General features: G+C 36.9%; 1 protein-coding gene across 5 annotated transcripts in view; it reads left to right on the forward strand.

The window, feature by feature from the left end:
• ADGRG2 (adhesion G protein-coupled receptor G2) overlaps positions 1–26,814 on the forward strand; it is a 55,358-nt gene that overhangs the window by 15,271 nt on the left and 13,273 nt on the right. For 4 of the 5 annotated variants that reach the window (XM_005516672.3, XM_014251389.2, XM_014251378.2 and 1 more), the window contains exons 3-17: positions 2,695–3,312; positions 12,096–12,134; positions 13,488–13,520; positions 15,065–15,097; positions 15,997–16,038; positions 17,983–18,030; positions 18,598–18,665; positions 20,234–20,307; positions 21,123–21,162; positions 21,277–21,311; positions 22,650–22,732; positions 23,379–23,439; positions 24,000–24,688; positions 25,779–25,977; positions 26,305–26,461. In XM_005516672.3, coding sequence (XP_005516729.2) covers positions 2,695–3,312; positions 12,096–12,134; positions 13,488–13,520; positions 15,065–15,097; positions 15,997–16,038; positions 17,983–18,030; positions 18,598–18,665; positions 20,234–20,307; positions 21,123–21,162; positions 21,277–21,311; positions 22,650–22,732; positions 23,379–23,439; positions 24,000–24,688; positions 25,779–25,977; positions 26,305–26,461 — 2,219 coding nt within the window. The remainder of the gene's footprint in view (positions 1–2,694; positions 3,313–12,095; positions 12,135–13,487; positions 13,521–15,064; positions 15,098–15,996; positions 16,039–17,982; positions 18,031–18,597; positions 18,666–20,233; positions 20,308–21,122; positions 21,163–21,276; positions 21,312–22,649; positions 22,733–23,378; positions 23,440–23,999; positions 24,689–25,778; positions 25,978–26,304; positions 26,462–26,814) is intronic. The other variant, XM_088051360.1, reaches the window with a different exon arrangement.

Consider the following 26,814-nt stretch of genomic DNA (forward strand, 5'->3'; position numbering starts at 1 on the left):
TAGGATTTTCACCTAATTTTAGCCTGTACCCAGAGAATTTTTGTTTGGACTATGGCCTTGTATGACACTTCTGTCACGTATGTTGAACTTCTGTAATGATTCCAGGTTGTGAAAAATGCTGCGAACTTCTGCTAGTTAGCATCACAGAGTCTTGAATCTATAGGATGCAACAAGAATAGGTATCAATGACTTTTTATGAAACTGGATTGGTAAATTTTCTGTTTCAAGCATTTCTGGTAGCTTGTACCTATCAAGCTGTACTTGGAAGTTAGGAACTTTCTCCTTGTTTCTCCTTGTTGCTATTGAAAAAGAAATTTGAGAGCCTGGAGGTCAAGAGACAGAAAAGTTGTCAGAACTGGCCTGATGAAAGCTGGTGCTCTGGTTGCATGAGAACATTACAGAAGAACTGGCTGTGATCTTGACAGCTAACTAGGACTATGAACATAACCTACCCTGGAAAAAAACCCTGATCCAAGTTGCCTGGAAGTTTGTCTTCTTACAGAGGATCTAATGGAAAAGGTTTTTTCCTATGTTGGATGATCTTTTTCTGCTTTCCAACCCTGACCAATTGTGATTAATCCCTTATGTCCTCTGGAGCATACATAAAAGCTCTGCATATATTGATAAATAATTACCTCCTTAAAGGTGTCAGTAGTGTGTTCTCTTGCAGTGGCTGAACATCTGACAGGCTATTTCATTTTTCTGTTGTTCCATTTCATGTTCCAGATGAACTTTTTCTTATTTTGTTGCTGCTGTTTGTACCATAAAAGAAGCAACAATGATAATGATAATGTAATTGAAGCGTCCATATTTTCACAAAATAAGAGTCAGCTCCCAAGAGTTTACATCTATAACTACAAAAGCCTGTCCTTTCCTGTACTGGGACAATGGAGGAAATGAGGCATCTGCAAGAATTAAACAGTATGATCAAGTTTCAGTGTTTGGGGCATTGTCTGGAACTACTTGTTTTATAGGGAAGGTGCCTACTGGACCTGTTGTTTATGAACAGAGAGGGTTGGTGTATGATGTGATGGTTGGAGGCCTCAGCAGTCACAAAATTAGTTTTTGATTTTTTGATACTTAAGGAGGGGAGTCAGAAGAGCTGCCACCTTGGACTTCTGGAAGGGAGACTTTGGCATGTTTAGGGGACTGGTTGATGGGAGTCCCTTGGGAAGCAGCCCTGAAGGGTAAAGGAGTCCAGGAAGGCTGGACATTCTTCTTCAAGAAGGAATTCATAAAGAGGCAGGAGCAGATCATCTTCTGCTGAAAGACAAGCCAGTGGGGAAGATGGTCAGCCTGGCTGAATAGAGAGCTTTGGCTGGAACTCAGGAAAGAAGAGATTATGACCTTTTGAAGAAGGGGCAGGAAACTCAGGAGGACTATAAGGATGCCTTAAGGTTAGGCAGGGAGAAAATCAGAAAGGCCAAAACCCAACTAAAATTTAGTCTGGCTACTGCCATAAAAACCAAAAAAGTTTCTATAAATACATTAGCAACAAAACGGCTAAGGAGACTCTCCAGCCTTTATTGGATGAAGGGGGAAATGTAGTGACAAAGGGTGAGGAAAAGGCTGGTGTACTTCAAGATTTTTTTGCCTTACTCTCAGAGTACCCAGCCCCCTAAGCTGGAAGACAGGAATGAGGAGCAGAATGAAGCCTCAGTTGTGTGAGGTTCAACAAGGCCAAGTGCCAGGTCCTGCACTTGGGTCATAATAACCCCGTGCAGCACTACAGGCTTGGGGAAGAGTGGCTGGAAAGCTGCATGGAAGAAAAGGATCTGGAGGTGTTGATTGACAGCTGCTGAGCATGAGCCAGTGTGTGTGCCCAGGTGGCCAAGAAGGGCAGTGGCATTCTGGCCTGGATCAGCAATAGTGTGGCCAGCAGGACAGGGCAGTGATTGTCCCCTGTATTTAGTGCTGGTGAGGCCACATCTCAAATCCAGTGTTCAGTTCTGAGCTCCTCATTTCAAGAAAGACATTGAGGTGCTGGAGCGAGTCCAGTGAATGGCAACAGAGCTGGTGAAGAGTCTGGAGTACAAGTTCTCTGAGAAGCAACTGAGGGACGTGGGATTGTTTAGCCTGGAGAAAGAATCATGGGAGACCCTATTGCTCTCTGCCTTAAGGGAGGTTGTAGTGAAACGGGGCTCAGTCTCTTCTCCAAAATAACCAGCAATAGAACAAGAGTAAATGGCCTGAAGTTGCACCAGGGGAGGTTTATATTGGATACTAGGAAATGTTTCTTTGTGGAAAGGGTTGCTAAGCGTTGAACCAAGCTGTGGAGGGAAGTGGTTGAGTCCATCCCTGGAGGTGCTTAAAAGATGTGTAGATGCGGCACTTGGGGACATGGTTTAGTGGTGGACTTGGCAGTGCTGGGTTGACACTTGGACTCAATGATCTTGGAGGCCTTTTCCAGCCTGAATGATTTTGTGATTCCACATGGTCATCCTTGGTCTTGTGCATAAGTTCTACTTCAAAGTTTTCATGAGCAGCTAGGATTTATTGACAGCCTCCAAATTTGTCACTTCCTCACCACAAAAATAAATCCAAAGAAGTAAGTTGCAAGATTGTTTGTTAATGTGTTGTTTTGAAATCTCCTAGGAAAATGCCTAGAAACGGAACTATATGGAAGAATAACTTTCATATAAAATATCTTTATTAAGACTAAATCATTTTACAAATCACCTTTTCTTTATTTAGACCAGGAGGATTTCCTAGGGCGATACAAAGCCGTCTTTAAGACTGCATGTGAAGATCCTTGGAGTATGTCTTCAAGAATTTCTCTGCATCCCTTGCGAGAATTCCTTGTCTGTGTGCACCTCAAGCTGTATTCCTCAAATAGTCCGTGGACAGCATATGTATATGCAGAAAAAATTCTTCACACCAATCTCTCTGCAAATAAGTATGATCTTGGACTTACAGGAGATCATGGTAAATTGAAGATATGGTTGTTTGGAAAACAAATAAATACTGCAGTAAGACTTCGTAAAAACACTTGGAACCAAATATGTATCCAGTGGAAAAGTGACAATGAGGAGATGAAGGTATTCATAAATGGAACAGAAAAATTACACAAGAAACTAAATGGGAAAGTCAATTTGCCTGGAAAAGGGCAGCTTTTACTTGGCTGTTCAAAGCTGCAAGGTACAGCTGCATCACCTGGCCAGGGTATGACTGGGGAGCTGTACCTGTTCAGAATGTGGGACAAGGCAAATATAACACAATCTAAGGACTGCCAGGATAGTGGTGTTATACGCTGGAGAAAGGAGGATTGGACCTATAACACAACAGTAGAAGAGGATAACTCTTTACAATGTGGTAAGTACCAGTGCATTGCTTTTGTAATAGTAATTCAGTCAAAAGTTAATCTGAGCGTGTGTAGCATTTCTCTTCCAGATTTTAAAAGCCGTAGTTTATTAATAATTTCTAGCTAAATTCTTGATGAGATCATGTGAGGACCTGCAACTTTTTCCAGTTTTTATCAAAATAAAAAGGTATAGCATCAGTCCCATCTATCAATGTCATCTTAAAATAATTTATTTACACCTCTCCTGTTCAAAGAATAAATACAGAGGAAAGCATTTCTGGTTCTCATTCTACACATTTGCTAGGCCAAAATTTCAATGAGTGCAACTTTTCCCTGCTTTACTGGCACACTACACCATATTCAGCTGGTAGGGTCTGCATCTGCAAAAAATTTAGGAGGATCCAGTTTCTTCTTTATGAGTATCAGGAATGTGTCCTTGATTAAAATGACCAAATTATTTCTCACACATTTCTCAAAATTCTTCTCTGCCCTGAAAGAGACCATAAAAACCTCTGAATCAAACCAGACCAAGATTTTATTTTCAGAGTAACTGAGTTCAAGAAAGAGAATAATCCTATTTTTAGCTTTTGCTATCATATCTGTTGGCAAAAAAGACAAACTTGAATCAAGCTTTGATGGAATACAATTTATCAATCATAGGAAATTATATTATCCCCTAAGAGATTTCAATGTGACTAGGTCAATTATTGTTTCCTAAAATTTTTATATAGCATCAGTGATTCAGTTTAAATGCAAAACAGTCTTAATCTTCATCACCTTTATCCTTAAAAAATGTACCTATCTATTTCATGCAGATTCAAAAATATCTTTTTTCTGTGTAATATTATAACCACTGCCTGACTAGACTAGATTCAAAAAGTGGTTTGGTAAGGGCAGTAAAATAAGGTAACCAGATTTCTTTTTTTGTGAGAGAAAGAAATCTGTCCAACACACCAGGACTCATGGAGAATGCTGCTAGCACTGGTTTGTAATGAATGAAATGCCTTTGCTGGCCTTCATGCTGTAGTTGGGAGCACATCTTTGTTGGGAAAGGAGCTGAAGAAAGGATGTCTTTATTTTACTCATGTCTGGCTGTGCTTGAAGGAACACAGTCCTAAGGCTGAAAGGAGGAACATTCTGGCTACTAGATGTATGTTTGGTACAAAGGAAGTCTGAGAGAGGTGTGAATAGTGGGTAAAATCTTGGTCAGAGTGGAGCATCTTACTGTGGTCTTTTACTGATGCACAAAAAGGACAACCCTCTTGTTTTCTGTTCCAGCAATTTCTTCCCTGAATATTGAGCATCCTTGAGCATCACAGGGCAGCTTGATCAGGCAATGCCCATCTCCAGCCTCAACTGATTAATAATTTTAGAATTCATGATTTAGCAGCTTATGGAATCCTTTGTCTACGTGCAAGAGCTCTCTAGTGAGTGTGTAAGATGCATTGTTTCTAAAGCTTTGTTGCTTAGCCAGTCCGAATAATTATGCTGACAGGGGTTTGTTTCAGTGCAGAGATCATCTCTACTGCAAAATGTAAGTTATTTCCTCTAGATAACTTGGAACATTAACAGCTTTTCAAAGGGAAGCTTGCTGGAATTTTTTTACTGTTTATTTGCCTCCCTTCAGTAATAGATGCATTTTAGCTGATTATTCCCCAAGTCATCATGTGGAAAGCATATATTTAGCAAATACCAGTCCAATAGATAACAAAGCTTTTACAGTAGAAATATCTAATATTCTGTGTGTGGTGATTTTAATTTATGTTGCTACTACTCTTACAAGCTGATTTCTTTAAGTAAGTTCCTCTGAGCACCTGTGTAAAAGTTACCTGATTTGGGAAACTTCTCTTTTTTTTATTAAAATAGAAGGACTTTGAGTATTAAGTCTGCAGAAGGATCTAATTTCACATCTGCAGTGATTATAACTGGCAAAGGGCTAAAGTTTGGGGAAGTTCTCTGTAGCCACAAAAGGTGAAAAGGAGGTGGTTCATTACAGTCATAATTGTGCCAGAGGACAAGTTTCAGAATTTTTTTTTGTGACCTGGTTGGCATTTTGTGCCTACATAAAACAATTACTTGTAAAATGTTCCATCAAAGGCTACCATAATTTCTGTGATTTCTTTTTTGCTTAACCACTCCAAGTCTTTGTGTGGTGTAAGCTGTTGTCTAATTGGTGTCTCATCAGCGGTGATCCATTGCACTAATAAGTCTAGATTTACTTAGTATCTTTTTTCCTGCCTTTCTTTTTGTTGACTCTTCTGATTCTTTCACTTTAGGTTTAATAATTTATTTGTGTGAAAATTTTTCAATTTACCAAAACTTACCTTTTTTCTTAACCATTTGAAGTCTAATAAAGATCAAAGTCCTGATTGTGGTAAGATTCACATCCTTAGCATTTAAAGGTATGCTCAACTTTAACCAAATAGCTCGCTCCCCAGAAGTGTCTGGGATTACCTTTGCAGTAGCTAGGTATTTTATGCATCTGAAGATTTTCAAGAAAGGACATACCTGACTGCTTCCCACTTTGTGATGGGGCTCACATTTCTTTGACTAATGTTTCTCAATAGTGAACTTTTAGATCTTGAGTTAAAGATGAAACTCTTGTTCCTTCCAGTGACAGTCTTCTGGTTCTCCTGCTTGGTGTGGCTGCTGCATGCTGAGCAGGTGTAAAATACTGCAGGCAGGGCCAGAGAGGGCAGGAGGCCATGCCCTTGGTGCATCACTGGCCTTCATGTACATACTTCATGTTCCTTTGATAATTCCCCTCTTGCTACGAGTGAGAAGTAGCATAAGAACTGTGATATAGAGAGAAGAGTGCAGGTTGAATGTCTCTCACTTTACAGATCACTTCCTGGTATCTAAAAATACATAAGTGAAGAAAGATGTGCTTCACATTCCATATTATAACCTTGGAAAATTTCTTTATCTTATTCCTTGATGAATGATTCCTCTGTAGCTACATACAGTGTATGTATACACTATTGTCTCTCTGTAATCCAAGAAAGAGTCTACTAAGTAATCTAAAGTTTGGGGTCATTTAAGAGAACAAACACACAAGAAAATAAATTAGTTTAAAGTGCTAAATCCTTGAAAAGAGACTTTATTCACCTGTTAAGTACCAGCTCTTCAGTTGTCATTTTTACATGTGATATTTTTAAGTTACCTTTAATAATAACTTCACAGTGAAATACACTGTTTAAACATTAATAATATCAGTTATGCATTAAACAGTAACTTTCTTAATTCAAGTACAAATAACCAAACTGTTACGCTGCACATTTATGCAAGGAGCACAGATATGATTTGATATCTTTAACAGATTTCAATGAATAAATAAAATAGATGATTTGGGGCATAACTGTAAATAGTATCACTGACAGTAAAGCACTGCTGTCTCATTTGTGATATTGGTGCTGTAACTTTTAGCCTGTTGCTTTTTATCCTAATTAAAATTCAGTGAGTATATTGTGGCATTTTTGATTTCTCTAAACGGTCTTGTCCAGCCTTCAAGATTAAGATGTTGCCTTCCTGTTTCACATACTCTTTTGGCTTTCAATATTGCTGAGCCTGCTACTGGTGTTGCTGGAGTGGGTTTCCACACTTCTGGGCACAGAACAACTTAATGTTGATGGGAGGAAGGGGAAGTGACCAGTGCCCTGCCCAGTGTGACTACTTTGCCTCTGTGTTCTCAAGCGAGAGGAAGGCTTCAGTTTGGGCTTTTGTTCTAGTTCACAAATGTGGACAGTAGAAAGTAGCTATGAGGCTCATAGAATCCTGTTTAAAGATTTCCCAGATGTGTGCACCTCTGATGACAGGATCGTCTTTGCTGGAAGGGAGGGTGTAGTCTCAAGGCTTTACATCCTCGGGGAGGAAGTGGAAATGCAGCTGTCATTCATCCACTCATCTGGTCTGTATCCCAGTCTGTTGGGTACCAAATCTTGATTGGGTACATTTACTGAGTGGATCATGAAAACAGAAGATGAAGAAGTAAATTATTCCCCCCAATGCCATTTCTTTTTTCTTAAACTGTAAGGACAGAATACTAAGGAAACCTCTAGAAGCTCTTGAAGGAAATGTGATGGGAAAAAATACCTAACTCTGGAGTGCCTTTTTGATGAGTCATGTGCCACTTCACTTTGTACCTATTAACAGAATACATGTTTGACCTTACCTTTCTTTGCTCTTGTTCCCTCCCTCTCCTGTGATACCAAACAAAGTGGCTTTTTGGAAATCAGCCCTCCAGAGAAGTAAGTGGTAATTTGATTCACCTCAGTATATAATGTACAGCTGTCCACAAACAGATAAAAATTGTATTTATAAGCTAATGTCTTAGAAGCAGTGAAACATCAAAGCTGAGTTAAAAAATACTGAGCCTAAATTTTCTGTTAAGGATACAAAAATGAACTGGCCCAAGCGATTGAACCTGATGTAAACAAGTTGTGACATTTGTTTCTGTCTAGTGGCTAGTGACAATTCATCCTTTCTTTATGGTGCCACCACAGGGAGTCAGAGCAGATACAAGCTGTCATGAGGGACACCAAAACATAAAACTAAAAGGGCATTTAAGTTTTATCCTATAAACTTATATACAATGTGCCTCAAAATCTACAGTTCATAGAAAGTCAAGATAGGGTAATGTTTCCAGTGTGCAACTAAGTAACAGCTGTTAACATGTATAGGATTTTTATGTGTTATTGTTATTAATGCCTTGTGTGACAGACTGGTTCATTTTGGCAGAACATTTATTCAGCTGAAAAGTTTATCAAATGCTAAGGGGACCTAATCTCATAATGGAAAAGATGGATTTAATTTTAATAGGATAATTGAATGTCACTATTGCTTCAGGAGACCAAATTTCATAGCCACCAAGGCATTCCTTAGGATTCTTCCATTTGCTGTTGATCTGTTTGTGAGAGCTGAACATAGTCAAGACTACCTGTACTTTGAAAGAAGAGTCCTGGGTGCTAATACAAAGTGTTTTCATTTTTGGCATGTTTTTCAATTAATATAAGTAAAGTTTTAGTCATTTCATTCCATAAATCTCTTCTCTAGGCCCTACACATGTAAGCCCATAAATGTATGTTTCTCTGCCAGGAAGGCTGTCATGCTTCTACAGAGTGGCAGGGCTGTTGCTGCTCCTTAGTGTTCAGTGCCGTTCAGGATGCTTTCTGCAAAGGTTTAAAGGAGATCATGAAGTTAGGTAAAACAGCATTAGGCAGCAGCAGCACTGTTCCCTGGAAACAGGGGGACAAGAAACTGCTGCCAGTAATGTTGTTCTTGTGCCAGATTGTTATCGACAGCCAGGTTCCAGCTGCTTCTCACTTCTCCACCCTGGAAAAACTGAACTGCTTCTCACAGACTGGGTTGCCTGAAGACAGGTGAATCAGAAAGGGTGTTGCCTTTCCAAAAAAATTAAGAAAGTGTACTGCTCATAAGTTAGATTGAAGGTAGGGAGAAGAAAAGGATCTTTTTTCATTATCATGCTTGGAGACAGAACATGGTATACCTTTCATGCTTTAAGGGCTTTTTCTCTCCCCTGTGCCACTGAAGAAATGTTATACTTTGACTGACAGTGCTTTTGCTTCAGAGCCATCTGTCCCATCTTGGCCACTGTGTTACAAAGTGTCCTGCCTTTCTTCCCCTTTCACTGAATTAATTTTTCAATTCTGCTTTGCTTGGTGGAACAGCCTCAGCAGGGCATGTGGCGGCCATCCCATCCTAAAAGATCCAGTAGCTTGAGAATTAAAAGCTGTCATGCTAAGGAATGACGTAAGCACAAGGCTCTTTTTTTAGACAGGGCCAGATACTGGTCTCTCTCAGATCTACATCAACTTGTGCACCTGACCTTAAGTACTCTTAATAGGTTTAGTCTCCTGCCAGTCTGGAGCTGCAGTTACACTGGTTCCCATTGTCAAAGTCATTGGGAAGTGAAGGTTGTCACAATTTTTGCAGTTGTGGTATGGAACTGTGGTGAGAGCTGCTCAGCAGGTTTCATACCTGTGGAACAGAGATGAGATTCCCAAGTTGTGGCTTAGCTGGTTATTTGTGTCGGAACAGTACAAAGTGATATGAAGGCAGTAAGGTACTTACTGCTTTTGTTTCTAATGATGCATGTTAGTAACAGAAACTGGTTCTTATATCGTTTAACCAAGATGCCTTTTCCCCCAGAAAAGAAGCCAAACACTTAGTTATTATGAGGGCCTATTCTATCTCCTTTGCAACAAAAGGAAAAAATAATACTGCCTATTTAATTACTCCTTGAATCTTCAAGAGTGTTTTCTATTAGAGAAAATGTAGCAAAGTATCATTACAATGTGTAAACCTTTGTTTTGGCTTAGGATAATGTATTAGGTTAGGTTAGGTATATTGATTTGGTGATCCTAAACTAACAGTGTTGCAAATGAAAATCTATAGAGCAAATAAATGGTAGTTTCATATATGTAAGGCTTTTTATGCTCTTATCAATAGTAAACAACCTAAAGACAATACATTTTCTGTTAGCTTGTAACTAACACATCTTGAGTTACTTTACTTTCCTTTTTACAAGCCAACTTTAGGGATATTTTAGATTGAACTCTAATCCTTTTCCAAATTAATCTATTAACTTTTCTTTTCTTGTTCTTAAACACAACAAAGGAAGAGGATTAACAAATAAATGATGTATGAATCTCTCCTCCTTCCTCCTTTCTGTATACAGGGGTGACTGATTAAAGACTTGGTTAATGAACTTATAGCTGGACCTTGATAAATGACAAGTCTCATACACACAGATAATTTCTAGCAACTGTAGGCATATGACTGTTGTGCTGTAAGAGAAGTCATAATTAAACTGGTGTCCATAAAAAAAGTGGCTCTCAGATTATGCATGCCATCATCAGTTGCTGCATTTGCCAGCTCTGTATTCATGGCTTGTGTTTAGCTTGTTTTACTCCCTGTACTGCTAGATGTGCTATTAAAAGCGTTTGACATCTTTACAGTTCACTGTCTTTTTACTAATCCAACAAAACTAAATATGTTAATGAACAATTTTTGTACCTACCTCAGGGTACTACTTGTGTTCTCAAAAATTCACAATGTGGTTGAAGGAATATGGAGGATGCAAAAGGCAGCTTGTATACAGCAAGACTGTCTCCACTGAAACCATGGGTTTGTGAGAAAGAACTTAAAGTTAGGTTCCCTGTACAGATTTTATTTTTTAAATGGGCAGAAGAAGCAATGTTTGCTCTGAGACGCTGCATTTTTTTGGAGATATATTTTTGAGAATTTAAATTTTTTGGAGATAAGGGCTTTTGCTCTGATTAGGACAGGACTAGTAACAGATAATCTTCTGGAGATAGAATTCACTTTCTCTGGTAGGAAAGTCAGATTGCTCACCCATGGAAGGATGCTTCCTTCTCCATCGAGAAGTTTAGTCAATTATCTTTATTCACCTCATTCTACCTTAAAAATTACATACTGTTTAAACAATACAGAATAGTTTTATCTGACTACTGCTTCAATTCTGCATATTACATTTGGTATTGTCCTGGTATTGTATTAAGGGTCTTCCCCAAGCCTACACTAGGTGCTAAGAAAATATTGGATCTACAGCAACCTCATCAACAATGAGGTCTCCAACGATCTGGGTGATGTCCGTTGCACATGGGCTGTGTGCCACAGTTTAGTACCTGCCACCATGATATAGTAGTGATGGACTGGCCAGATATCAAGGCATTACCTGTGGAGAAACGGTCCCACCTATTCCAGCATTTTGGAGAGAATCTCTTTCTTCCTATGCTATCCCTGGGCTTGAATCATGACCATGCTTAGTGTCCCACCAGGTAGAGTGACTTGAGAAGAACTCTTCTTCCTTCCTGCCCAGACAGGGTCTCATCTATTAAAGATGTTGAATTAGGTAACAGTACTTTAAGTATAGGTGATGCTGTGTTGCATTGTTGCTTGTTTTTCAAGGCCCAGGATGGTGTTTTGAGTGGTGACAGGCTGCATGAAATATTTGGAGCTGTCTGCTACTTTCCCTCCACCGCAGGAAGCACATAGCGCTTGCCTTGGTGGAAGGTTTGCTGCAGTGGTGTGATTTAATCGATCTACTGGGCCTCCTCATTGATAGCCCAAGCACCATCTTTATTCTGGGGAGGCTTTAGTCACTTGGCTCGCTTGATGACATCACATTTCACATTCATGAGTGTGATGGTTTCAATTGTTAGATCCACCCCTTGATCAAGAGCCCATCTGTGTGTCGCATCTCACCCTGGGTGTCCCTGGGGACATGTTTCATAGGCCCACTGAGGTGGAAGTAGCTCACCTTTTCATCCCAGCACACATCCACCTGAGCTGCTTCATTCCTGGCAGCCTGATCTTTCACTGTTTAGATGTTCTCTGGTGGTGCAGCTCTTGGACACGTGAGTATTTGTATGATGTGCGTGCGCATCATGATGTTCATATACATGTTACGTTTTTAGTTGCCACTATTTTACTCCACCTTCACTCAAGCAAATGTGCTGAATAGGTTTCTGAAGACACTGGCAGTGGAAGAGAATTGGCAAAGCTCATGGCCTAACCTGTATCTTTCATACATATAAAAAGATAAACTGAGGAAAAAAATGAATTCAAAAGAGCTTTCAAAAAGTCTTGACACATATTTCTTAATGGATTCAAAGTAGTTTTGCAAACCATTTTCAAGTGAGGTGAATACCACATCTAAAATGGTTGTGTTTAAAAAAGTGTGTGTATGTATATGCATGTGTACAAATATATATAAAATCTTCTGCTCCTAAAAAATCTTCTTATTTTGCAGTTGAAACTACTGCTACGCTGCCTAGCAGAAAAATAACAGGTATGTTTGGGTTCTGTGGGATTTTGTCCCATTGTTCCTCTGTTTTCAAAAGTGTGTAGTAAGATTGCTGCTGCTGTTACTTTTTAATTTTTGGAGATAGTTAAGCATATGCAAACATTTGCAAATTAATTTTCCATATCATCCTTGTGGCTTATTAGCTAATTTTGTGGTGCAAATAGCATCAGTAATTTTCCAGAGAAAATGAAAATAAAGTCACTAAGATGATTCTGATTCTCCCTTCATTACAGAAATCGTATTCACATTTATCCTTTGGAAAGAAGCTTTTGCTAGTTTTCAGTAAGGCAAGGAAAATAGTCTTACTGAGCAAGGAATTAATCAGTGTTGAGCATTTCAGAAAATTCTTGTTTACTATTTTTAATAAAAAACCCTGTTTTTCTTCAGGGACTTTTATCTCTGATTTAAGTCTTCTGCAGCAATAGGAAAGGCTTTACAGTAAAATTAGTGTATTGTAAGTAACATTGTAGGATGATGTTTGACCTTTGAGAGATGTTGAAATACCTTAAGTATATTTTTTAAATAGTGCTTCTTGTTTGAATCCAGCTGTTCTTTAGATCATATTTCTGTGATAACTGACCTGTAACTTGACTTGCCTCTGACAGTATAAAAAACCACACAGTGACTGAAAGGGCCAACTTTAAAGTCGCTACGTGAACAAGATATCAAATTTCCTAATTTCTTTTTGATCAAAATACTGACTGTAACAATATAAAAAAGTAATAGCTAATGTTTTCTATGTAAGTAGTTGTCTGGTTCCTGTTAAGATCAGAGGTTCAAACTTGAAATTAATTAGGTTGGGTTTTTTATCACTGCTTTTTGCAGGATAGTAAAGAGAATACATGGGTATGGGATAAATTTTAAGTGGCAAGTCTCACGGTTAGTTTAAAAAGTCTGAGAAGAGTTCTTCATAGCCAGCTAGTGCCACCTTGCTGTGTGTGCTTGATTCTCATTCCCAGAATTAGCAAGACACTCAGGATAAGCATGTAGCTTTCAGGCTAGTATGGCACATATCTTGGGTCTTTAACATTTTACTGTTATGTGGTTTTGTAATATTATACTATTCAAACTGTCCAGTATTTCTCAAAAAAATTGTCTTGCATCGAATTCTATTTGAGTGCAAAATATTGTGATTTTTTTTTAGCCAGAGATTATTACATCTGCCTTTTTTTGACAACCTGGAAGTGTTGTTCTGAAAGAGCAGGTGTTGCCCTCTTCTGGTGAATGCAGTAAACTTTTGATAATATAAGAAAAGCCTGCTGAGGATGATAATATATGTGTCTGAAACTTTTTAATGGCTTTTTTTTTTTTTTTTTTAATCTGAAACAAAACTCACAGATTCAGAAGAATCAGCTGCAACTACAATTTTTGGTAAGAAAATCAGAACTTTACTGATTTTTCCAATTTTTGTTATTTCCTCTTAGGTAAACCTTCTTTTATCTGAGGTAGTGCAGAAAGGTTGTAATATAATAGAGTTCCAAAATTAAAATATTTTCATTTCAAATTACTTGTTTCATTGTATATTGTAATGCAATAGCTTACCTTATAGGATCAGTCATGGCTTATGGCAGTGGTGCTTGTGGTGAAGTTAGGTGCAAGTTGCTTGATCAGCAGCCTTTTGTTCAGTCATCTGAACAGTGAAGTTTGCAGAGATGGCAGAGGAGGAAAACTATAGTGAGAGCTCCTTTACATCTCCTCCCACCCTAGCAGATGGCATTTCATGCAGTGTTTTACACTACACACACACATAAGGCTCTAACAACTTCTGGAGCCAGAGGTGATAAGCATCATCTATGGAAGCATTTTAAAAAAATTAAGAATGAGACACACAGAAATAACTTGTGCAAAAGCCAGTTGCTTTCTTGCTTAATGTATACTGACATAGGGTGAGTGCTCTGGATAGAAGAAACAATACAGATGCAAGCACACATGCTCTTGTTATTTTACAGATACAGTCTCTCTTTGGGAATGGATCATCTTTAACAACGGCATCACATTCAGTACTTGTGTAGTATATACTAGGCCAAATAATACCAATGAAACCAGTTTTCACTCTGCTCATATTTAGACTACTTGTTAGCTGCCTCAGAAAATTTCTTCTTCAGTTGTGAATCTGCTCTGATCCATTTTTGAAAAGTCACTAAGTTGTCATATTGAAGTGATATAAAGTGGTCTTCTAACCACTTTGTCTTCCTGTGCTGACACCTAAAATATTCTAACTAAGCACAGCCCTTTAAATTTCCATCTATTGTCTTTTTTTTTTTTTTTCCTTTTGGTGTAGCTGAAAAAAAATTTGCATCATTACTCTGGTTATTGACAAAAACAAATGCCTTTTTTGGAGAGACAGTTTGCCAAACCCTGTTTGTCATTTCTACTTATGAATGTTGTGAGTTCATTCAGGGAAAAGGTCCTTGGAGTTAAGCAGTTATTGCAGTTGGATGTGCAAAAATTTATCTGCATCTCCTGGAAGAATGAAACCAGTAAAATGAACTTATCTGAAGAAAAGTTGATTCCCAGCTGTTTGTATTCAGATACTCAGATTTTTTTAAATAACATGAACATTATTTCAATTATTAGTATTGAAATAATGTGAACACTCCTAACAAGCTTTGCAGTTGTTCTTAAAATGAAATTTAGATAAATAATATTCAGTTTCTATTCAAAATCTTGCAGGCTTGAGTTTTTTTCTCAAAAATTCATCGAAGTAAAATACTTTATTAATACAATTTTTAATTCCTTCATCTTTTTTTCTCTGTAATTCTCCGTTGGTACATTTATCACCTATCCTATTAATTCTTCAGGCAAGATGTTGTTAATGTTGCTCTTATTTAGATTTTGCTGGATTTAGACTTTTGGGCTTTTTTTGTTTCATTTTATTTTTATAGATTTAACTGTCATGGATTTTTCTATTTCAGATATGTCTTCAGAGGAGACTACACAAAGTACAGGTGAGAATTTGCATGAAGAGAGTATGGTTTCAAGGGAGATGTTCATTGCATTCATTTTTTGTTGTTTTTTTTTTTTTTAGCAACTGGCATTTGTTTATTCCAAATTATTTTTTTACGTGATTTTAAAATTTATATTTATTTAAAATTTGTATTAACAGAAAATTTTATCTGCATGATTAGGGCTCTGAGATGCACTTAACTGAGATGTAAGCCTTTTTTTCTCATTCAAAATATTGTATTGCTTACCAAAACCCAAACAGCACAGATACATATTTTTTAGCAAGTATATAGGGGAGTTTGTATATAGAATGTTTAGTATGCTTTCTGACACTATTTAAGGTTTTTTACAGAACTAAAATGTACACCCCATTCCTTGAAGACATATGTTCTTGCAAGGATTTATGAAATAGGGTCAGAAAGGACTCAATCAGAAGAATGTTTTACCCCTTCCTTTCCTGATTTTCTCATTTGAGACAATGAGTAGGTTCATTCCGTATTAGTATGGGTTCCTCCATGCCTCTATAGGAGCTGGACATCCTGCTGTTCTTCATTGTCAATTGAAAAACATTTTTACAACAGGATTCCTCCTATGCTGAAGTTGCCATGTAGAGTAGGATAAACAGGAATCACCTTAAAAGCACCTATTTCTCCTCCGTACAATGGGGAGCCCGGAGTCACTGGCTCAGATGGGGATATAATCATATAATTGGAAGGATCTTACTCCACTTGCTGCTTTTGCATTTCCTACACTGAAAGTAACTTAATTTTCTTATTAATTGTCAGGTGTTTCCACTTTTCCTGGAAAGACATACTCTGAAATAGAAATAAGAGTTTATTTTTGTGACATGCATTTCATGGGTATTTTAAGTTAAAATGTGAAAACTTTATTTTCCTAACAGAAACCCTTACAACAACCGATTATTACTCCACCATAACACCAGGTAGGATTCATCTATCACTGATACATTTTTGTGCATCTCAAATTTTAAGTGTGTGTGAGTTCAGGAAGTCAGCTCACTTCCGTTTTTTAATATGCTTCTTACTTGGTATTGTGGTGTGTCATATTAACAGTCTGTCTTACCTCACATTAATGTCCAGTCTGGTAGAAGGACTAATTCTGCAGTGCTTTTCTAGATGGCTGCATATAGAAGAGCTTGGTTATTTTGTGAGTCAGAGCAGTAGGTTACCACAAAAATGTAAGAAACACAATCTCAGGGACCATGTTTGCTTGAAAAGAAATCTTCATGCCTTTTAGTAGATTGGAGCAAACTCCAAGTTTAATACAAGAGTCATTGTATTTGACCTCAGGGCAGGCCCTGTAGGATCAAGAATAGACAGATTTTTTTTTTTTAATTATCCACGTAGAACCTCAGTAGCTCCATTACAGTGGGTTTGCCCTGAGTTAGTGCAAGTGGAAGAAGATGCCTTGGAGCCTTAATGACAAGGAGAATTTGACTGCATGACCTGCAGAAACATTGCAGCTGTGTTATCTAATGCTCTTGGGGGACTGGAAGCCCTAGTTATTTTTGATCAGTCTTTTATCCTCCACACTGTTAATCTATTTTGTGTATTTTGGTGGCCTACAGAGATCTTAAGACTAGGGGGCACACAAATGGGTGCTCTGTAAGGAAAAAGGAGCTGATGTTAATCTTTTATGGTCTTCCAGATTTTGTGTTGGATTTTATAAGTTGTTCTCTATGCAGTAAATAATTTTGACAATTTATTGTTTTGTTGACATTTGATTATTGTTTATCAGTTATTTATGAGCATTTTATTTTTTTAAGGATTGTTTAAAAAAAAGCAGTATATATGAGGTTTTCGACTATTTCATTGCCAACAAAAGGGAAGGCAAATCTATGGTCACAGAATTGTTAAGGTTGGAAAAGACTTCTAAGATAATCAAGTCCAACCATTAAATTTATTTGATTCCAAGCTGCTATCTGAAATTTTTATTTTCTGATAATTTTATTATTTCCATGAGCTTACAATCTGTAACCTCTAGTGGCTTGTTTATTGATGGTGATAAAATTAATAAAGCAGCAAACTTTTACAATCAAATGATTGCACTGCAGAGAAAGTGAAAAAAATTCCCTTCTCATTTGGTACTAACTAATGTTAACAGCAGAAAAATTAGAATTTGTTTTTTTTTCTGCTAATGAAGACCAATCCATCTGCTTAAGTAGGGAAAGTTGTTTTAATGAACAAGTGTAGGAGTTTTGTCTTAGATGCAAATGTTTTCCCAGTGCTTTATTTTGAAATTATATAACAGAGCCATCTGTTTACAGTACCCTAATTTAGGATCAGTGTTATTTCTCAGCAGTGTAGGTTGTATTAAAAATATGGAAAATATGGAGCAGCGAAAAGCTTGCTGTAACTAAATGAAGACATGTTCTACTAGATAAGAGTGCACATTGTTGTTGTCATCATAGCTTAAATTCCATCAGGTATAACAGCTTTAGCTTCATGCTATCATATGGAGCCATTGTAGGATACTCAGAAGCAGATACTATGCTGCCTAGTGATTGAATTCTGTGATAATTAAAGAGCTTATCAATTAGATGCTGATTCCTGTTTCTATTTAAAATGTAAAAAAAAAAAGAAAAAAAATTGAGATGATGAGCATGTAAGTATTCTGTCAAAACAGCTGCAGAAATTTATTCAGAATTAATAATCAAAGGCAGTGTATTTCTGAATACTAAGTCTTGGAAAATGTCATGGTAAGTGCTGTAGAGAGATGAAGCCTAGACAGTACATCAAATACTTCCAGAAGATAAAGACATTTATATAACAAACTCTGGAATTATTGTAAATACATGTGATAATATTTGATTTTAGTTTAACCTTTTTACTCAGTAGTTGTTTTTCTTTCCCCAAAAAATCTATAGCAGGAGAAACCATTGTATGCAACGTAACACGTGCCTGTAATTATTCAGGTTAGTGGTTTTCTTTTCCCTTTTTTAAAGTAAAAATCTTGTTCAACTCTTTTATACTCTGAGCAATGAAGCAGTGTTAATTGCCATGTAAAAGCTATGTCTGTAATAAATTTCCTTGTAAATTTAGATAGATTTTATATGAATTCAAAAAACATTAAAGGTGGGGAGGTTAAGAAGTGTTTAGACTCTTGTGCTTTTGATCTTTGGTTTCTCATCAAAGCCACACAATTGCAGATGAGAATTGCAAAAAAAAACCCCAAGAAACAAGTAAGCTATGGAGTTCTATTTATAGTAATGTGAAGTGCAGCTTTGCTGTTTTGGGAAAAGATGAACTAGAAGGAATTCAGGGATGGCCACCAAAATTAAGTATATAGAAAATAATGAAGCTTTTGGACTAGTTCATTTGTTGAAATAAGTGAAAAGAAGAACAATTGCAAAAACAGATAAGCTAGTGCAAGTATTTCCTTTGTATCAAAAAACATGACAGTAAATTTTTCAATTTTCAAAAAATTTTACATTCTGTGTTTTAGCATTGATTTTCCTAAATTTTTTTACTTTTGATTTTAGTGTTCTATGTGGGCAAGGTAAAACTGCGGGCAAGTGAAGAAAGTAACGCATCACTAAATGTAGAAATAGTAAGTATTCTTCCTTTTAAAACTTTAATGTAAGCAAGGTTGAAGTGAGTTTCTTTGTCTACACTTAAAATAAGTAACGTGATTCTTACTGGTCTTGCAGTGCAAGATACTATTTGTAGTGGATGGAACAGCTCTGTTTTAAACAGTTGCTTTTCAGCGAAATTTTAAAATTGCAGCAAAGTAAACTTCTTACAGTAAAGACCTGTATTCTCTACATAGCCACTGAAAGGAGAGGAAAGCCCTGGGTAATCTCAAGAATTTACATTTAGGCACTTTCAGATCTTCCTTCAGAGAGTAATTGAGGCACTTGTCTTTGGAAGATGAGCATCATTAGATGGCAACTATTTGGGCATAATTAAAGTTGGATTATATCCTGGAATAATTCATGTTGAGATTCTCATAAATAGTTCTATGATTTTTTTTTTTGGTGTATTTTTCAATTATGCTTTTGCATGATCATTGTATTTTTTTTGGCTTGTGGTTACTGAGTTATTAATTTTGCAATAGGATTATGTGCCATGAGTGTGTCCATTACACAACAAGAGAAGTTTAAAGGGACAGTGTCATGCATGGCAAGACCATATAGATGACCCAGTATCAAGATAACACTATGAGGATGAGAATGTTTAATTGTTACAGATGGAAACTGAGGGGAGGAAAAAAGAAGGATCTTGTATCTTTATCCTACACATCCCTGTCAGCCCTCAGCCTGAGATTTGACATGCCAGTCCCTGAAAGCATGAGAGTAGTCAGCAATGTCACCACAGAGAAGAGCTACTGCACAGAGCATTGAGTTTGGGCAGGGATATGCCTCTGGCAAAAGCCACCTCTACACTCTGTTGTGTTTCAGTGGTGATAATGCCTACTGAAACTGTGCTAGCGGAATAACATTACACCAACAGCTTCTGGAAAAACTGGTTTCCATCTGTTGAAACTCTTTTGCTTTTTAGAAGAATATTTCTTAGGGGAAGTCAATACCACATATATTAGATGATGCCTTTCCCCATGGCCATTGCTGCTTGCACAAAATGTAAAAATAACCAGTAATGCTGGTAACCAGGGGAGCATAAGAATGCTTCTTAGATAAACCTCACTGTATCCCCAGACCCTAATGCTAGGTCATACTTATTTAGCTCAGTTCTATCATGTCTTTCACTCTAGTTCTTGGCTTCTTGCTAACAGTGTTCTGTTATCTGTTATTTATGTCATTTATGGAGTTTGTCCTATTGTTGCACTTAGAGTTAAAAGAATTCATTCAGTGTCTGGACTAAGCTGTCCTTGTTGCAGACTAGACCAAATTCCTCTTTTTTACAGCATAAGACATGGTGAGTTCACTGTCCTTTTGCCCCTTTCTTTCACAAAGATTTTGGGGTTTGGTCTATACTAGATCAACAGTTCCTTCCATAAATCATGACAACAAAGTCATGGTAAATACTTGTTGTAGTGTATTAGTGAGAAAACATGCTTCTTTGCAATTTCAGCCTATTAAAATGCATGAAATGAACTATTTTCTTTTAAGACTAAAAGCTATTGGTTGTACTTAGTGGTGGAATCTTTTTTCCTAACAGATTGATAACATAACCACCCACAATCAAGTCAAAAAAGTAATTGAAATTCCAGCACATACCCCACAAGAACTGAGGTAAGTAATTCCGAATAAGGATTGAAATCTTTTTTATATTTTAAAAAGATGAAGTGAGACCTTCCTTATGTTGAGCATTCTTTGTGTTATTCCTGCACATTAAAAATTTTAGAAGTTGTAAGTTCTTGCTCTTTAGCAAAAAGTTCATGCTGGTTAGAATACTCTTAGTTTATATACCACTGGAGTTTCTTTTAAAAAAAGGTACACCAAATTTTGTTAGAACTTAAGTATTCAGTCTATCTGGAAGGAAATTATGAAGACAACTTTCCTAGCTGCATGTTCTTCAATAAATATTCTTTAAGTCATATCTATGGTTTTATTTTGGTGTAGGTTTTTCTTTCCCAGTCTTTATAAGGAGAGGTTTGAGTGAGTAAATATTTCCCAAACCTGCCCTGAAAATCAACAAGATGTGGTTGGCCAACAAATCTTGTTTATATGAGAAATCCATATTTCTTATTCGTTCTATTTCTATGGCTTTGAGTATAAATTTAGAATTCTATTCCAAGTAATGTGTGGCAAAAGGCAACATTAAGATTTATCTTTTGCTCTTTTAAATAACATTTACAATTGGTTAGTGTTCAAATGTGATGACAGAGGTTTAAATTTATTTTGTGTAGTGACTAATAAAAGTCAGCTCTTTGAATGTTTAATGCTCTGAAAAGTGGTTTTATAGTATTAGAACTGGCCTGACTAAAAAATCATTGATTAGCTGGAAAAATATTTTTCTCTGTAATTGTTTTTTTTATTAAATTGTTGTAATTGTTTTTAGAAACATAACCAAAAATCCTCCATAACAATAATATTTTATTTTAAAGCGTTTCAGAGTTCAACAAAACCTTGCGAGCAGTAAGTGAGGTAAGATTATTTATTGTTGTTACTCTTTGGAAAACTTTTTTTCCAACTTCTGATAAAGCACCATGATTTCTCCTTATAGACCAATTTTTTTTCTGTTTTTATTTGTCATTACAGTCCTCTGTTATGGAATGCAGTGCAGAAAACCAGAGGTTTGTTTTCAGATTTTTAAAGACAAAATATTTTAAAGGTCGTATATTGTCTTGTGATGTGTGAAGTATTCATGGCTCTGTAACAGAAGAAAAAGACAAACTCTCTAGAAAGTTCAGAAGTTCAAGAAACAGGCTGGAGAAATATATGTAGGTAGAAAAAAATCCAATTTCGTTATTGTCCTGGCATTGGTGATTTTGAAAAAACTTTTTGGTGTGTGTTGGTTTTGTTTAACCCAAATGTATTGCTTCTCATTAATCTTCTGCTGAAGCTCAGGCTTCCCTGCCACATTTCTTCTGCATCTTGGAATTACCTTAGTCATGTAAATGGGAGCACCAGAATTGCAGAACTTGTGAATTGCAATGCAATCTTTATGAGGGATTCGCTTGAGGCATCCCAAGTTGCTGTTCTTCAGCTTGGGAAACCAACTATCTTTGGGGTATGGGGAACCTGAGGAAGTAACCAGCTCAGAGTCTGGAAACCATGCGTTATCAGAATGACAAAGCTGCTCCAGAGAGGTGATACTGGAAACCCTGAAACATAGATGATGTCTCTCAATTTAATTGCTACTCACTATTAAATTGTCCTTTAAAACTATCAGCTTGGAAACACTGTATTCTAAAACAAAATGTGAAACTTCATTTCCCCAAATTCTTGAATCTGAACTTTATCTTCCTGGATTAGGATGAAAGAAAAGTCCAAAACACTCAAATGAAAAAGACAGAAAGTAGTCAGATCACACTTTGATATACTGGCAGTCACTATGGTAATCTTTTCATTGTTATGAGCTGGAAGGAAACCTTTTAATTCATCTCTATGTTTGCATTTGCTGAATCTGAAAAAAATTTACTGGAGGTTCCCTAGTTGAGGCAGAGCTTCAAGTCCTTGAACTGTAGTCGTAAAGATGGAGTTCCATGCTAGAATGGGTCACTGAAGTTCTCTAAATCAAGAGAGAATGCTGGCTTCCTCAGGTGATGGAGATTAACACTGACATATTTACACTCACTAACAGTGGAGATTACATTATTATCCTTATAAAATTATCAACTCTTTAATGACCAACATTGATCAGGGAGGACTCCATTTAAGAATTGGCATAGTAGAGATAAGAGACAAAAAGTGCCACAAACTGGTTTATTATGTTTCTAACCAGCCTGGCATAGTGGTTTACATGCATTAAAAATGTGCCCAAATCTGAACAGAGCCTGGGAAAAATGTGCTTTCACACTTAGCATTTGTGCTAATGTGCTTTCATTTAGCATTTGATATTAGTTCCATGTGTTATAAAGATGGGGCAGCTCTCTTTCATGAGTCCTAAGCTTTTTTTCTTCTCATTATAGTACACACTGCAATTTCATAATGAAGCTGGCTGAGAGAGAGAATATAAGCAGTTTAACAGAAAAAGTAAAAATAAGTCAACTTGGTAAGTTATGCTTTAAACACAGTCTCATCACAATTTTATATCTTTTCACATGGTCTTCAAGTAGCTAAAAAAGGCAAGATAGTTACTCACTTTTATATCAAAATATTTTTTGTTTTGAGCAATATACATAAAAATGCAATCTTCTGATTTTTGGGGGTCTATGTGATAGAAATAACTTTTTAAAACATTTTAGTATAAAATTGCCAGCTACTTTAATAGAGCACACTTTGACAGGATTCCGTGTAAAATAAGCTGAGAACGTAAATGTCTTGCTGAAATGACAATCTGACTTGAAAGGGCTGTTAAGTAGCCAAGCTTTCTTAGTGATATTGTGACAGGATGAAGTACTGCATCATACCATTTGTCTCTGTTTCAAAAGCTGTAGTGTTGCATTTTGGTTTGCTTAAGATTAAAAAAAAAAAGAGGAATCTGAACTTGTCAGGCATTGAACAAAAATCTGAGGCTATGGCAGTATTCTGACTGGTCAAGAGTTCTTTTGTTTTGCAAAACTAATTTGAGAACAAACTTCAAAATAAATTATGCAGTATCTACTGTTGTTTAAAGACATAATACACATGGTTAAATATTCTACTTAATGGTATTAGCAGTTGGTATGCTTAAGGATAATGCTTCTTTGTCATCTCAGATCGGTGCTGCTGTTCATCACTGAAGTACTGTTCCTTGACTGCTGAAGAATTACAAATGTAGTAAGTATAAATTCAAAATTTGACTTGCTTATTTCCTAGATTTCCTAATACATGGCTAGAGTCAACTTCCATGCTATATGCTTCCATGTAATAGCCAGAAAGGACTCCACAAGAGAAAGCTGACAGGCATTTTCCAATGTGGCTCACTCCTCTTTCCCTTCCCTCCCCTCCCTTCTTATAATTTTTTTATAATTTATTTTTAAATATAATTTTTTTTTATTCCCCCTTTTTTATTTATATTCCTCCCTTTTTTAAAATTTTTTCCATGATGCATCTAGCTTTTGTGTTCAGCAACAGCTCACCTTCAGAACAGGCAGCAATGACAGTAGTAACAGTATTTGTTTATGGACTTGCTAGTTAACAACTACAGCAAAATAGAATGTATGAACCATATAAATATTAGAGCATGAAACATCCAATCTGATTGATTTTAAAATATACATTATTATTAGTATATCCATATAATTTTTATATATATTCCTCTATTATAACTGGTTTTCTTTAAAACAGAAAAAATGTTAAACTTAACATGTATTTTTGTACCTTTTTTTCTTTTATAGTACTATACAAGTGCCACCTCATCTTATATGGGTTCCTTCCTCTCATTCTCCTTCTCTGTCTAAAAAGACTTTCCTCAAATCTAATTCTTTTTTCCCCCCCACTATACTTTCTGCTGAACAAAGCCCCACAATTAGACCACTGATCCCACCATTCACAGAAATTTATTTTTCTGGAACACTTTCCACATCTCCCCTTACAGACCCTCTCTCTGAAAATTCTATGCCTTCCACCAGTGTTACCACTACACATTCCTCTTCCGAGTCTCTTGCTCAACCTACTATGCCAACTTTTTCTTTCATAACTTCCAACAAATCCATCACTGTTCCCATACCTGCAACAAAATCTGTTACTAATGCTGCTTTCTCAATTAAATCTGACACTGCACTCCTTAACAAGACTTTTACAATACTTCCTCCTTCTGGAGGTTTCACTAAACATTCTTCACTTTCTTCTTCTGAGCCTCACAAACTTCCAATTGTAAATCACCACTTTGAGGCTATCACCAGATCAGTTGCACAAATTCCCCCTATTCCAAGCCAACCTATATCCCATCCCAAAAATGTTAGTACAGTACCTATTGTTCCCCTTACTCCTTTCACAATATCTTTGACCCCTACTGCTAGTCCTGGCAACCATTCTGTCTCAGCTTCTCATCCTCATTCTACTGCTGATGGCCATGGGACCCCAGGTAAATATGACAAGTAAATAATTATTTTTGTTTGATTGCCATATACTGGATTTTCTTTTAAACTTCATTAAACAATGAATATGAGAGGTGCCCTTACAGTTATTGTGAATTACTTTGGATGGGAATGTTGATCTGCTGGAGGGTAAGAAGGCTATACAGAGGGATCTGGACAGGCTGGATTGGTGGGGCTGAGGCCAACTGTATGAGACGCTCAACAAGGCCAAGTGCTTCGTCCTGCACTTGGGTCACAGCAACCCTAGGGAATAGTCCAGGTTTGGGGAACAGTGTCTGAAAGCTGCCTGAAGGAAAAGGACCCGGTAGTGCTGGCTGGAAGTGGCTGAACATGAGCCAGGGTGTGTCCATTTTGCCAAGAAGGCCAATGGCATCCTGGCCTGGATCAGCAGTAGTGTGGCCAGCTGGGCCAGGGCAGTGATTGTCCCCTGTACTTAGCACTGGTGAGGCCACATCTCACACCTTGTGTCCATTTCTGGGCCCCTCACTAGAAGAAAGACATTGAGGTGCTGGGGCGAGTCCCCAGATGGGAAATGGAGCTGGGGAAGAGTCTGGAGGAGTCTCAGAGGTGACCTTATCACTCTGTAGATTCTGTAGATTTTTTTTTTTTTTAACTAACCTAATATTTAAAATATTGCACAGTAACGTTGGATCATCCTTAAAATACTGTTATATACTGGGAATATTCTTAGTGGCTATGTATTTTCTTATGAAACACATCTTTACAAGTGTCTTTTGAAATTTCTGACAGTATCTTGATTTTACTCCACATTCAGGCATTAAGTGGCTAAAAATTCAAAATAATAGATTATTTTATATATTAATGGTCTGATGTGAGGGACTTTGAAACCAATAAAACATGAAATTAATGTTGGAAATTTGGAACCTTGCTTTATGTTTTCATGAGATTTAAATTACCACTCTCTGCAAAGTATCTGATAGGGAGGAATTACATAATTTGTTGTGAAACCTTATGAGTAGTGATACAAGTTTTTAATCAAGAGAACTGTTTAATTTTTCTGCTTCTCCAAGCTTATATCACTTATTGAACACTTGTTGAACTTTTTATTTGCCGCAGGAAAAACCATTTCAGCTACCACAAATGTGACTTCTGTACACACCACCATTAGTATTGCCACAGCTGAGCAAATCGTGTCCAAAATAGAAAATGATTTAGCAGCTGGAAAAATAGAGCCAAAAGATGTAGAAAGGATGGTTGGTGAGGTGAGCAGTATCCTCACTGCTTCTCAGCCATTACCACCACGAATTTCTAACAGGTAGGTCATCTTGGCAATAGAATACAGGAGTGTTGTATTTACTGTCTTGATAAATTTGCCTTCAGCGAGTTTCACTTTTTCATAATCATAATCCAAGAGAATATTTTTTGTTCTTTAATATAATTATTCAAAATGGAAGGACTATCATTATAATGTTACCAGCTCTACCATAATATAATGCCATGGAAACTATTGGGTTTTTTTTTGTTGACACCATAATAAGTGAGCATTTTGCACTGCACCTGGATTATTGCTCCATAGCCATAACTTGCTTGAGAATTTTGGATGTATGTGCTTGGTAATACTAAGTATACTTTTTCTTAACAGAATTATAAAACTGGTGGATTATATTGGCTTAAAACTAAACTTATCAACATCATCTGCTGAATTTGTCTCCCCTTCCCTGGCTCTGGCAGTTGTCAATACAAACAGAATCCGTTCCAGCCAGATGTCTTTTGCTGTCCAGGACTCAGCTGATCTCCAGGTTACAAAATACTTAAAATTACCTACAAATTGTCAAACATTTATTTTAAAGTGTTTATGGTTTTATATTTATTAGGAACATGAGTTTGTTCTTTGTTTACATCAGTTTCAGGATCTTTAGTTCAGGTTAGTTTCAGAATTTTTTTTAAACCCTTCACAGTTTTTCCTTTAATTTTCAACTGTGCAAATAGGTGTAAAAGAGAGCTGACTTAGCAGAAACTGGCAGAACTAGTACGCTGTTGGAGAGGGTACAGCTAGAACACCAGAATGGACAAAGTGCTTGGCAGAATAACTTTGCCTCAAGCCTCCTGAATTATGAGTCATTTATTCAACCACCATGACAGTGCTGAAATT

Source organism: Pseudopodoces humilis, chromosome 2 (genome assembly GCF_049639895.1).
Source record: "Pseudopodoces humilis isolate 2021_Gansu_Grassland_sample_001 chromosome 2, ASM4963989v1, whole genome shotgun sequence".
In the NCBI taxonomy this organism is placed as follows: Eukaryota; Metazoa; Chordata; class Aves; order Passeriformes; family Paridae; genus Pseudopodoces; species Pseudopodoces humilis.